The following is a 14,164-nucleotide window of genomic DNA, read 5'->3' on the forward strand; positions in this document are numbered from 1 at the left end:
AGAAAAATGAATAACAAGGCACTTAACAAAGTGGACTGGTGTAGACTGCAGCTGAGCTCACAAATATTAGAGGACAGAAAGAGATCCAAAAGCACAATGCACTTAAGTGAAAATATAGACATGCAAGCAGGCAGGTTTATTTCCTCCATTGAGTTAGTTTTACAAATGTTATTTTTTGCCAGATGCACTCTGATTGCCGTGGACTGTTTATAACCAATCATTTGCGAATGATTGCAGATAAACAGTTTTTTTTTTAAAGTGCCGCTTTAATATTTGCTTTTGTTTTTATTTAATGACTAGACAACTGTCGTCAATTCTGAAGACTGTTATTTTCAACTGTAATCAGAGCATTAATGTGATACAGGGGCAATTTGCTGTAGCTCCATAAAGATTTATATATAATGAGCAGAAAAACACAAAGATAAAGAGTTGGAGCTATCACCTTGATAATCCCGTATACTTGAACAAATGTTGGAAAATGGTTTGGTCTTTACAGACAGTAGTTCAAAATGGGACTGCGTACAGTTGGAAAAGATGGCAGTTATATAGTCTGTAGCCAGGAGGGGTGCGTCCAGAGGCACAGGAACCAGAAGTGACGTCACAGGCACAGAGGTCAGTCTGCTGGTCTGTGGGCAGTGGACAGGGCCAAGCCTGACTCGGCAGGTAATTACAGTTATTTGAGCCCTTACACTGTCTCCCATGCACACGTGTTTGACTAAATTTTATATATATACAGTTTATATATATATATATACTGTATATATATATATTTACACACACACACAAATTAGGGGGCTCTGCCCCCTGCTTGCTTCGCTTGCCAACTCCTGGCAGGCGCTACAAACTAGCCACTTTGTGGCTCTGTCGCTCGCGTATGGGAAAGCGGATGTACAATTTAAACAGATTGTTATTTTCATAAGAATTGTTACATATGCATAACAAGAACCTCCCAGAATCCTCCCAGAACTATTTTACATTAGCGCGAGTAATTAACCATAGTAAAAAATAGTAAAAACTTAATAAATTGAAAGAACATGTTGCGTTAGAGGTATTCATTGCGTTATACGTTTTTGTTCTGTTTGGCTTTGAAATTAACACGCAAATACTTTTTAAACTTACACTTTTACTGTAAAGCTTCAGTAAAAACAATATTTGGAATTAACTTTTTATCAATATCGCATGGAGTTCTGATTCCGTGTTTGGACTTACATCGTGACAACTCAACGTATATCTGCCCGTGAGTGAATATCGTTTCTTTCTCTCTAATAAATAAACCGACTTTTTCGAACGTTTGTCCCTGTGATTTGTTAATTGTCATAGCAAAAGCTATTCTAACGGGAAACTGTGAACGGTTTAATACGAATGGCATATCAAGATCTCCTTTGGTGTCTAATGTTATGCATGGAAATCTACTACATTACCTTTTTTGTCGCCTGTTAAAATTTTACACGTCAGAATTGTTCATCCAATTTTGAATGCAACTAATCTTGTCCTATTGCATAGCCCATCACTCAGACATAAATTATGCAATAACATTACGATACATCCTTCTTTCAACAGTAATTCGGCGGGAGGAAGACCGGACGGTGTTAACAGTTGTAGATATTCTATGAGATATTGTAAGTTGATGTTTTCATCTTCCGCAACATCACCACCTACTGTTTCAGCATAGTCTATTGATACACTTTTAACCAATTTGCCGTGTAACCGATCGACTGCATTCACACGAATGAGAGTTGAGAGGACCGTGGGCATGGGCTGTTAACCATAAATGGTTGAGAGGAGGGTGGGACTTCAAAAAATCTCTTGCCAATGGTCTCATCTCGTCTCAAGATTTTCTTTTATAATAGAGAGATACATATGCCCCAAACATGAACACATAAGACAGTCTAGGTTCAGATAAAGGGTATACATAAGCACAAAATACAGGTATCTCTCCTCCAGTTCATTTCTCCTTTCTCTCCTCCGCACTGCTCTCCTCCAGTTGACTGTTGCCTTCCTTCCTACCAGCTCTGACTCGCCTGGACAAGGCAGTGCAGTCTCTTTTATCGAGGACCTGGGAGTACTTCTGGTCCCAGGTCTGTTGCCCATTGGAAGTACTTCTAGGTCACAAGGACGTCCCATGTAACAGGGAGTACATCTCCCTGCAGCCCCATCTTGTGGCACCCACAGACCCAAGCAGGGATGCGCTGCCGGACTACAATTCCCAGCATTCCCTGCTGGTTCCTGAATGGGCACTGATATCTAGGGCTGCTGCCATTTAGTGACTGAGTGGAATAAACATCCCTCAGAGACAGTCTTTCTCTGTCCTCCTCTTCTATCCTAGCCAGAGAAGGTGTCACATACATGTTCAATTGGGACACCTATCCATTTGATTGAGGGTTCCTGCCTGTGTACCTGCTAGGAGCCTCCTGTCTGGGTAAGGGACCATCCCCTTTCCTGTTAAGGATGCTGTCCAACCCATGTGACACTTGCATATCCCCACCCTCGACTGAACCTTATAAGGTGTAGTGTCCAGTCCCACAAGGGGGAAACTGCAGTGCAGAGGCAGACATTCAGAGTCCAGTCCTATGGTCAAACCTCTTTAGAAAGAGCACATACTGTTATAGGGAGCACTCGATGGCTGCAGTCGCCACCTGAGTGTCTCTGATCCACAGGAATGATGCGAGGTACCATGTTTCCATTGGTGTCCCCGCTTTTGACATAGGAAACACTGAATTTCCCCAGCAAATTAGGCCCACTGGCAACACATACCTCAGAGTACAGGCACTCACTGTATCCACTGCAGAGGGGGTCTTTAACATCGTCCTTGTGGCGGCGTTCCTGTCGCTGTTTCAGACATGTTGCTGCAGACATTGCTAAAGCCTTCTCCTCCCTGCCCCCTACCAGATATCTCCAGAGACAGACAGCATCATCCAATGCTGGGCTTCCTAAAGTTTTCCAATTCTTTTTCCCAGATTTCTTGCCTATTTTAACAGTTGCAATAGTCACAGAAAAAAGTGTAAAAAATACTGTATAGGGTTTCCTTTCACAATACATTTATTTAACCCCTTAACCGCCCTCTGCCGGATATATCCGGCACCGTTGTTTTATTGCTAACGCCATACTGCCGGAATTATCCGGCACATTTGCCTGTGGTTATATGAATGCCTGGCAAGTAGTATAACTGACGGTTTGGCGTGGGTATTATTACTACGTTGTATTTCGACAAGTCTGTGGTTGTTTTGGCCGGACATGTGACGTGATTCGCATGTAACAGCTGTGAATATGGCGAAACGTAAACTGACTTCAAGTGAGGCTTTGCAGGCGATTTTGGACAGTTCTGATCATGATTGTAGCAGTTCTGAAGAAGATTTTAGCGACAATGATGAGTAGCAACGTGCGCTGCATGATACTGTGAATGAAGACGCATCGGATGACGGCGCTGAGTGGGTGTATCCCCAGCATCTCAGCTGGGCTGCTGCCCGTGGTGAACTACCTTTTCTGCATTCGTTTGAGGGAACGTGTGGCTTTATTGTTGATGTAAACAATTACACTGCTGAGCAGTTTTATGAGCTGTTTGTGTCACCTGATTTGATCAGACATTTTGTTCATCAGACAAATCTGTATGCAGCACAGTTTATTGAGAAAAATCCCAATTTACCTCCACATTCCCGTGTTCGTGCTTGGTTTGACACTGATGAAAACGAAATGAAAAAATTCATTGGGATTTTGATGTTGATGGGAATAATCAGAAAACCAGATATTGAGATGTACTGGTCTACAGATCCTATGTATGCAACACCTATTTTTGCAGCTGTCATGACACGTAACCGATTCTCTTTGCTGCTGAAATTCTTTCATTTGAATGACAACAGAAACGAGCCAGATAAGAAAGATCCAAACAGCGACCACTTGTTCAAGCTACGTCCTTTGATTGATGATTTATTTGAAGCATTTCAGTTGCCCTACATGCCAGGACCGTCAGTTGCAGTTGATGAAAGTTTATTGTCGTGGAAGGGCCGCTTACAGTTTCGACAGTATCTACCATTGAAAAGGGCACGGTTTGGTATCAAGATGTTTTGCTTAGCTGAGAATTCAGGTTACATTTATAGATTTCGTGTATACACTGGCAACTTGCACAACATTTAGTGGTCAATACTGCTTGAATAAATGTAAAAAATGTAAAAAAAATGTAAAAAAGTAAATAAACGAAAATTGATCAGATTTCGCCTGGCGTGGGGAATATTTAGGGAGTTGGCGGTTAAAGGGTTAATACAGGTTTCTGCCCACCAGAAAATCCTGCCGACTATGCCAATGTGTATATATATTTTCTAGGCTGCGAACGCTCCATCAGAGTCCTGCATGCGCTGATAGTTTTGAAAGCACATAAAACACATGGGAATTTTCATGTTGCTCTGAATTTTTTAATACACCGTTCCTTCACAGAGTTTACTGCCGATGTGTGTTTGCATCCTTTGCGTTTTCAGGTGTTTCATTATGGACAAAGATCCTTTAGTAAACAATGTGAAAACTCCAGTGTGGACAGAGAGAGTTTTCATTTAAAAACGCTATTGGTGTTCTGCTTGCTTTAAAAGATAATGCAGGTCAAGTCTTTATACATTATATATTATATATTAAATATTATATATATATATTATATATATTTTATACATTCAATTTCTATTTTCCAAGAATTAAAGCATTCATGTGTTGGTATGGTTTCTTTTTTTCCCCACATTACTCCCAATGCTGTTTTCATGTCAGTAAAGCTAGAATTTTGTTCATTCATGGCAATAAAAATGTTTTTGAATGGGAGGGGGAGAGAGAGAGAGGTGGGGGTGGATAAGAATTGAGTGCAATAAGAGAGCGACAGAGATGGAGGGAGCGCCATCCAGTGGACAACATAAACAGAGGAGATTCATTTGAATATTCCTTTATTATCATCATGCTATCTGTTCGCAGCCCACTCACTTTGCTTTTGACTTCCCAGATGAATCCCAGCTTTGTGCACCCTTCCGGTTGATAGCTAATGGACCCCCAGGAGGCTTTATCAGCCTCTGCCAGCACTGACTTGCAGCTTCAATGAGTGCAGGTTCAGCTGAGCTAAAGATAGCTGCCCAGCTAGTGAAAGGCTGAGATTTTCCTGGTTTTGTCTTTCAAACCACTGTCATGGACAACATGGTACTGATTCATTACCAAGAAGTAGGGGGTCACCAGGGAAAGCCCTGAACCATACTAATGAGAAATCCAAAAATCATTCAGGCAGCAGGCCTCTAAATAAAACATAGAAATATGAGCAGTACATGCAGAAGCTTTACCATAAGCAAATCCACTGATACATCCAGTCAGGAGAAGTGAAGATGTCATGGGTTTATTAGTGATTAATGCCTGACCAATGAAACATATTATTATGCCAATTTGAAGTTTACAGTACTTCCACAATATACTGTATCATTTCCTATGTTATGGAGATATGTTCAGGGTTTACTTGAACAAGCACACCTAATGTTAAGTCGTCTTCCCTGAGTCTTTCAGATATAATGTAACAAGTAAGCTCGCGATTCGCTAGCGAATCGGAAATCCTAGAATGGCAATCAGTTTCTGTTCCGTCCGATATGTGGATGGATGACATATCATGGAGGGCGGGTGCGTCTGGGGAACTGTCATTTAATCCAATAAGCATATCTGTACTAAAGCGGTTTTGTTTTGTGGAGACGTGAGTCTGTTGCCTTCGCTGACACCGACTGCTTGAACAGGTTGTGTTGTTTGGGGGCCACCTACTGACTCTGGGAAGCCGCTGCGTCTGACTGTGGGGCGAGCGCCACAGCGCAATATGTGCCTCGGTGGGAAGCGGCTGCGTGAAGACATATCATGGAGGGTATGTGCGGTGGTGAGGGAGGTCGCGTCCGGGCGGCCGTACAACCTGGCGTGCACGCTTTATCTCAGGTGAAGTTCACAGGTCGTAGTCTCGTTTCTGTGTTTTCTTTGGTTTGAGCCGCGACTCCTTTCGCAAGCGCGTTGTCACAGTTGGTTTGAGCCGTGACTCCTTCCGCAAGCGCGTTGTAGGCGCGTGCGTTGTCACAGTTGGTTTGAGCCGTGACTCCTTTTGCAAGTGTGTTGTAGGCGCGCGCGTTGTCACAGCGTGGACCTTTGGTTTGAGCCGTGACTCCTTTCGCAAGCACGTTGTAGGCGCGCGCGTTGTCACAGTTGGTTTGAGCCGTGACTCCTTCCGCAAGCGCGTTGTAGGTGCGCGCGTTGTCACAGTTGGTTTGAGCCGTGACTCCTTTCGCAAGCGCGTTGTAGGCGCGCGCGTTGTCACAGTTGGTTGGAGCCGTGACTCCTTCCGCAAGCGCGTTGTAGGCGCGCGCGTTATCACAGCATGGACCTTTGGTTTGAGCCGTGACTCCTTTCGCAAGCGCGTTGTAGGCGCGCGCGTTGTCACAGTTGGTGTGTGCCATGACTCCTTTCACAAGCACGTTGTAGGTGCGCGCGTTGTCACAGCATGGACCTTTGGGGTTTCCGTACATCCGGTGAGCCCTGCGCCCATCTGGTTTACAACCTTCGGTTAGTAATATGGATTTGACAGGGCATGACCAACATATGCAGCTACTTAAAATGTGGGAAAGTCTAAAAAAGATCGAAATGGGTAAGGCTATGCAGTGTATAAAAGATATGTTATCATGTCCTGGGGGACTGTGCCCAAAGTATGTATCTGATCGGTGATAGGGGTGCATGATAAAGGGGCATTTGCAGACACTGAAGGGTGTCTAGGAGGGCATACCCATTCTTATTGTCAGGACTGTATACTTCACCTGTGGGGACACGTCTAAAAAGCCAGTTTCATGAGGGATGTCTCAAAGAGGCCACTTTATGAAAAGAGTAGAAGTACTGACACAATATCTATCTATCTATCTATCTATCTATCTATCTATCTATCTATCTATCTATCTATCTATCTATCTATCTATCTATCTATCTATCTATCTATCTCTTTCTCTTTTTCACTCTCTGTCTTCAATATTTTCATTACTGTATGTATGATGCAATGAACCATGCAGTGCACATTGTTTCATTATTCCTCAAAGTATTTGAGTAGCTAGGTCATGTTTATCAGATTCTTATCCATGGCATACTTTAAATGCTGATTTTCTAGAGTTTCCTCATTTGCTGATACCCCAAGCAATGAGAAACAAGAGAATGCGATACAGTTTATGATTAGTTATTGGCTTATGCATATGTTTCAAGAATGCATTTTATTCAGTCATTTAATCACTGAGTTAAACAGTGTACTCCATTCTATTGTTTTAGCAGATACGTATTAAGCATTTGGGACCTGTCATTATCTCATAAAAGTCCGATGGCAGCTCCTGAAAACCTTGACAGTCATTCTGTGGTGTCTGCTGATTTATTACCTTTAACTTCATTCATTTGCTTTCCTAACTCAGTTATTCCAATAAAATATCAATGGTGGCCTGAATGTATCCCATCAGCTTGCACAGCCCTGGAAGTGGTGCAAGTTTCTAACAGAGGACACTGAGCACATACCAGACGGAGAGTCATTAGTCAAGCTGACATGTGCTGCTTTCGGATATGGAAGGGAAACTGGAGTACCCCGAGAAAGCGTGCAGTTCAATCCAGGGGGAGCATGCACACTCCACACAGACAGTGGCTGGGATGGGACTTGAACCAAATCTCCAAGAACTGTGAGGTAGTGTTGCCAACCACTGTGTTACCACACTGCCCACCTCTTATTTTAGTCGTGTAGTTCAGTGCATCTTTATTTTATATAACATCTTTTACAGAATGCATAATTACAATGCTTTAAATAAAATAAAAAGTAAATAAGAGAGGAATTCTGAGATATTAAGAGCAGTTTGGCTGTCTGTTAGTGTTGACGTAACTTTTACATTTTGCCCCCAAGGGTGGAGGTTCATCAGAAATTATTATCTGTAGATCTGATACAATAAGGTCTATTAGAATGGAAGAAAGAAAGAATGAAAGAAACCAAAGCAATACACTTAAAAAACAACATATGTGTTCAATTCTTTACTTCAGTACGCATATATAATATTAAAAAAAATTAGACCAGAGGCAGAAGAAAAGCACAGGCAGATCAGGACCTTTCCAAAGATCGCATTATGTGCTTGGCAAGCTGGAAGCAACTCATTTATTAATTTGAGCTCTGCAAAGTAGTGCCTAGAATTGGGTGTAAATCTGTCTCTGCTCTGCTGTTCTGTTGCCATGACTGGTAACAGGGTCATGTAAGTGTGCATCGCCCTGTAGATGTTTCTTCAGTGGAAAGACTGCAGATGGATGAGAGTAAAGACATCACTAGAAAACCGCACCAATTGTAAGACTGAACCATGCAGTTAAATGTCTGCAGAGACTTCAGTCTAAGAATATTGTTTTAAACCATCCTTTTGGCAAAAGTGTATCAGGTCCACATTCAGGCTGTAATTTCTATCAGACTGATTAAGGATCACAAGGTGGCACATTTGTTAGTTCGGCTATTTCGAATCTCCCGAGTCCTAGCTTGATGTGTCCTTTCAACTTGCACATTCTCGTCTGTGGGTATGGGTTTTCTCTGGTCATCTTCCCACATCCCAAAGATGTTCAGGTTAGGCAACTCTAAATTGGCCTAGGGTGGGCCTGAGCTTGAGTGTGCTGTGCTGTCCAGGTTTGGCTGTTGTCTCGTGTCCAAAACTACTCAGAAAAAGGTCCTGGCTCTTCGTAACCAAGAACTGGTTAAGCAGGTTAATAAATGAATGGATTTCAATGATTACTGGACTGGATTAACAGCCTGGTCACGGTCTGTGTGGAGTCCGAATATTCCTTCTACACTTGACTCTGCCCCCCAACCCAAATACTCTGGTTTCCATCACCATTCTAAAGATGTCGAGGTCATACAATTACCGTATATATACACGTCAGAATTCCCTGTGACAGACTGGCACATTAACCCCAAACTAGCAGGTTTAGGGAATTAATAAATAGATTTTTTGTTCACATTTTCCTAAATAAATAAACGTCTGTTATTGTCATGTTTGCCAATGAATCTTGAATGTTTACCCAACTGAAAAAAAACAATACTTATAGAGTCTGTTGCAGATTTTTGCTTCAAATTGAATGTTTGTGCCAGGATGCATGTAAGAGTGCATATACTGTATATGTAACAAAGATGGTGCCTTATAGTATACATCCACAACAAAGCACATACTAGCCTTGAGAATGGAAACACTGTACCCTACTCACCTTGGCATGTTTGTTCTGTTTTGCAGAAGAAAGAATGGTTGTGTCTCAACTGTCAAACCCAACGACTGCTCTCAGGAAGCCTGGGAGATGCCCCCCTACCAGTGCCTCAGCCTTCTCCGAAACATCAAGCGATGGGCTCACCACGACACCAACCGGCAACTCAAGTGCAGCAGGGGAAAGCAGCAGGTCACCCACAAGTGTCAGCAGTGTCCTCCACCCCGGCTCTTCCCTCTCAAACTCCAGCTGGCAAGCCTAGTGAACTACCTGAGAAAGATCAGAAGCAGGTGAGGCCAAGCAAGGATGCACAGATTACAGCCATCTCCAAAGAAACCAAACCGGCACCAAAGAAAGAGGTTCCAGAGATGACATCCACAACAAAGGAGGCCAAGAGGATAGCAGATGCTACAAAAGTACGACACCAGGAGGTGAGAGTTTTTGGAGCATTTTGGTATTATTTTTGTATGGCACCCTTCACTGAGTAAACACAAACCCACAACTACAGTGAACCATACGACATGACATAAACACACAGATCACGTTCAATGCAGAGTAAAAGAACAGGTTCAGTTTGAACAATATAAACAGGTTATGACAATAAACTCCATTGCAACTGGGATAAAAACAGTTCATAATGGAGAAGAAGAAAATAACAACCATAATTAACAGCACTACAGGGGAGAATAAAAGTCTTGAGTTCTATGGTCAGGTATGTCAGACAAAAGTCTCAGTCAAAGTATTGATGACCTAGGCTAGTTGGCTGCACTTTGCCTCTTGGATAATCAATGATATCATTAATAAATGGTGGAAAGTGTAGAGGAAGATTAAATTGTTTGGATCCCAATATCTCGGAGGTTACTTCTCTTGGGCAGGAAAAGTGGTGTGCAATGAATTAGTGGTACTATAGCAGGATACAGAGAAGAGAATCAGAACAGAAGACAATCAGTAACAGTTCATAGTGATTGTCAGGTCAGGTAAAGTTGGGGAGCGTGCACTGGTACAGCGAGTTGCCGTACCCACCACACAGAGAAAGAGCTTGGGTTCCAGGTTGGTATCACCCCAGGCAGACACGTGGTCCAGTTCCACCCTCCAATAATGACCACCTATCTGCCACAGCCAGGTGTTACGTGGGCGTCCCCTTGGCCTGGTCCAGCCACCCGGGTCCTCAACAATGAGGATCCTGCGAGCCAGGTCACCCTCAGGGAATCGCACCACATGGCCATATTGCCGTAACAGACGCTCCCTCACAATGCAGGTAATGTGCCTCATTCGGGACTCCATGAGCAAATGCTCATTCAACACAAAGACAAACCAACAGTATCCAAGAATTCTTCTGGATAGCGTCCATGTCTCGCAACCATATAGCAAGACAGGAAGCACCAGGACTCTAAAGACTTGGATCTTCATCCTTTTGCATAGATATCGGGAGCGCCACACACCCCTTTCCAGCAACCTCATGACCCCCAATGCTCTCCCAGTTCGTCTATTGACTTCATAGGAAGAGTCACCAGAGTCATGAATGTCACTGCCAACGTTAAGTAAACCTTGCGATGCGGTCAACACTCTCTCCACAGGCAGACAGTCTGTTGATTGCTGTGCCTAAAAGGTCATTAAAGACCTGGATCTTGGTTTTAATTCAGAGCACTCACAAGCCCAGACACTCAGACTCCTCGCTCAGTCTCTCAAGAGCCCCAATCAGAGCATCTATTGACTCCATGAAGATCACAGCAAAGTCAAGATCAGTGAATCTATCCTCGCCAACAGATGCCACATTGTCGCTGGTCACCACGACCCTGCCCAACACCCAGTCCATTCAAGCATTGAATAGAGTAAGAGCAAGAACACACCCCTGGTAAACCCCAGAATCAACTGGGAAAAACGCAGAGGTTCTGCCTCCACTCTACATAGCACTCACAGTACCAGTATACAGGCTGGCCATGATGTCCAGCAACCTTGAGGGGATCCCGCAAAGTCTCAGAATGTCCCACAGGGCAGCTCGATCAACTGAGTTGAACGCTATGAAAATTGACCAAGGCTGCAAAGAAATTGCCAGTATTCACATTTATGCTCCATGAGAACCCTCAGTGCCAGGATGCAGTCGATGGTAGACTTCGTAGGTGTAAAACCAGACTGCTCTGGTCGCTGGTAGGTGAGCAAATAATTGCAAATCTTATTGAGGAGGGACCTTACCCAGCACCGAGAGTAGTGTTATCCCTCTGTAGTTGCTGCAATCCAGGCAATCACTCTTCCATTTCCAGATAGGGACAACAATTCCCCTTTTTCCAGTCATGCTTGTATTTTATGCAAATCCCTAACACACGAATGAGCAACTAATCAACAGTTCTAATCAGAGTATTTTGGGCTACAGTATTTAGTTTTTGGCCTGGAGTAAAACCACTAGGCCCTGTAGCTATAAACATGTGACCTTATATTATTGTTTTATTAATCCTTGGAGTTTTTTTATTGACTGGCATGTTATTATATGATCTGGCATGTATGTTTTCATGGCCAGGAAGACTCTAGAAGCCCACAGTAAGAGGTGGGGTGCCAGCCGGGCAACCCCATTTAATGACAAAAATAGAAAAGTATTGTGACTCACCACTGAAAATCGACCAATTCAGCCTTTCGTAATAAGAAAAATCAGCCACAGTAATGGGTATAAGTTTAAACAAAATTGAATTTGTCTGCTTCGGGTTGCTCAGGAGCTCATTTCCACTCTCAGGTATAAGCTCGGAGTGTGACGCAGAGCTTCAGACATTATTGGATTCGTCACTGAGCCCTGGGGGTGAGGTCAGGCACTGAAGTTCTTCTCTGTGCTGGGAATGGAAGAGAGAAAAAATGTTAGTGACAGTGCTCGCTCCTTATCTGGAGTAGAATCGCTTACTTTAGTCAAGAACTGAAGGTGATCCCCGGGTGCACATGCATGGCAATGTATTGATCATTTCAGATAAGTAGGTAAGGCTTTGGTCATTTAAAAGTTTAAACGTAAGAAGAAATATTTTGAAAGTTGCCCTAAAGTTAACTGGAAGTTAGTGTCAAGACTTAGGAACTGGAGTTATGTGACTGTACTTCTTAGCTTCAGAAATGATTCTTGTGACAGCCATTTTAAATTACCTGAAAGCTACAAATACAGTACTTTGAGCAGCCTGTAAATAACACATATTACAGTTGTCAGATCTAAAAGATATTCTCTGTATCCTGCATATATGTTTACAGTAGCTGAGAAAAGCAGGTTTCATATAGCATTTTAATATGTGTTGTATATGATGTACTGATGTCAAAAGTAATACTTAGACCATTTACATGTCAATTCTCTCTCCAATGCTATTCTACAGATGGTAAGAGGAGGATTCGAACCCACTGCTTGTTTTATCTTGGCCAGTGGGTCTGAACGGGCTTATCACAAAGAGCTACTCTTTGAGTCCTTTTCGCTGCGGAGTTTCAGCACTTTTAACATCTCATCTCTCCGTCCACACGTCAAATAAAAGAGTTTTTCTGATCGTCATTCTTGAGGGACCTACTCGGCTCGGGGCGCCCTGTTGGTCTCGATCGCGGGGCCGACTCAGTTTTGGCACATGGAGTCGCTTGCTCGTTTCGCTGAGCCACCACGGGGGTCCCCTTTAGACGAAAGGTATAGAAATCTTTTATATCGTTAATTCGTCGGTGGCCACAGCAAATAAAGAGGCCGTTTTCTTTTTTAGTTGCTGCTATGATCTGGGGGTAGACTCGAACTCGCACTCTTCCACCTTACACGAGTGGTCTAACCGGTTGAGCTACCGAGTCTGCCTGATTAGTACGCCGACCAGACGCATTTAATGTTAGTGACAAGTCGGCGGACCCCTTAAATAAATGGGTTGGCCCCATATTGGAGAGGACCGGGCTCGAAACCTGAGCCTTTTCTTTTTACCGGGAGAACTCGGTGAGCTAATCCTCCTGTTGTACGTACGCAAGAAATCTTCAATATCATTGACAGAATGGAGGGCGCTACAAATAAACGGATACTTGGCACTTTCGGCAGCTGATCCCTCCGTTGAGGCTTTGGGTTATGCAGCGGCTGGGCTCGATCGCGGAGCCGAATCGCTCTTGGCTGATGAAGTCGCCCATTTGTTTCGCTGTGCCACCACGGGGTCATCGTTAGACGAATGATATAGGAGTCATTTATACCGTTAACCGTTAACAGCAAATAAAGAGTTGGGAGCAGACTCGAACTCGCATTCTTCCGCCTTGCATGCGTGGTCTAACAGGTTGAGCTACCGAGTCTGCCTGACTAGCATGCCGACCAGACGCATTTAATGTTAGCGACAGGTCTACGGACCCCTTAAATAAATAGCCTACCCCTTATCACTGCTGGAGAGGACGGAGCTCGAACCCTGCACCTCCGCTTTTTAACGGGAGAGCTGAATCGGCTCGTTTATCTCGGTGAGCTAATCCTCCTGTTGTCCTATATAAGAAATCTTCCATATCATTGACAGAATGGAGGGCGCTGCAAACAAATGGACACTTTACATGTTATGTGAGATGAATCCTGTGGGCTTGAGCTCAGGGCCAAATTCGGTCTGTTTGAACCGCGTGGCCGGTGCGGGTCGCTCTCTTTTCTCTATAAACCCCTTGTAATAAAGAGAGTATCTCCTATATGAATACCCCTCTGCTCGGGTTGGGATTCGAACTCGCGCTCTAGGGAGTTCTATCAGTGGTCTACCCGGTTGAGCTACCGCAACCGACTCATTACCCTGCCGGTCAGTCGTGCTTTATACCAGCCACAGGTCAGTGAACCCCTTAAATAAAGTGGTCCTTTACTACATACACCTGGACTGGCTGGTATTGAAGCGGGTGGGATGAATTAGCCCGTTTAATAGTATTGGAAGATGGAGTGCACTGCATGTAAACCGTCAATTTGTAAATGATTTGAAGTACATGGTGGGTAAGGGGGCTT

General features: G+C 43.7%; 1 protein-coding gene across 2 annotated transcripts in view; it reads left to right on the top strand.

The window, feature by feature from the left end:
- The window catches only part of bsna (bassoon presynaptic cytomatrix protein a), a 344,908-nt gene that overhangs the window by 260,081 nt on the left and 70,663 nt on the right, over positions 1-14,164 (top strand). For both annotated transcript variants that reach the window (XR_007933881.1, XM_051921173.1), the window contains exon 4: positions 9,261-9,659. Coding sequence is in view for 1 of the 2 variants with exons in the window: in XM_051921173.1 (XP_051777133.1) it covers positions 9,261-9,659 (399 nt within the window). In the remaining variant the exon portion in view is untranslated. The remainder of the gene's footprint in view (positions 1-9,260; positions 9,660-14,164) is intronic.

Source organism: Erpetoichthys calabaricus, chromosome 18, assembly GCF_900747795.2.
Source record: "Erpetoichthys calabaricus chromosome 18, fErpCal1.3, whole genome shotgun sequence".
Lineage (NCBI taxonomy): Eukaryota > Metazoa > Chordata > Cladistia > Polypteriformes > Polypteridae > Erpetoichthys > Erpetoichthys calabaricus.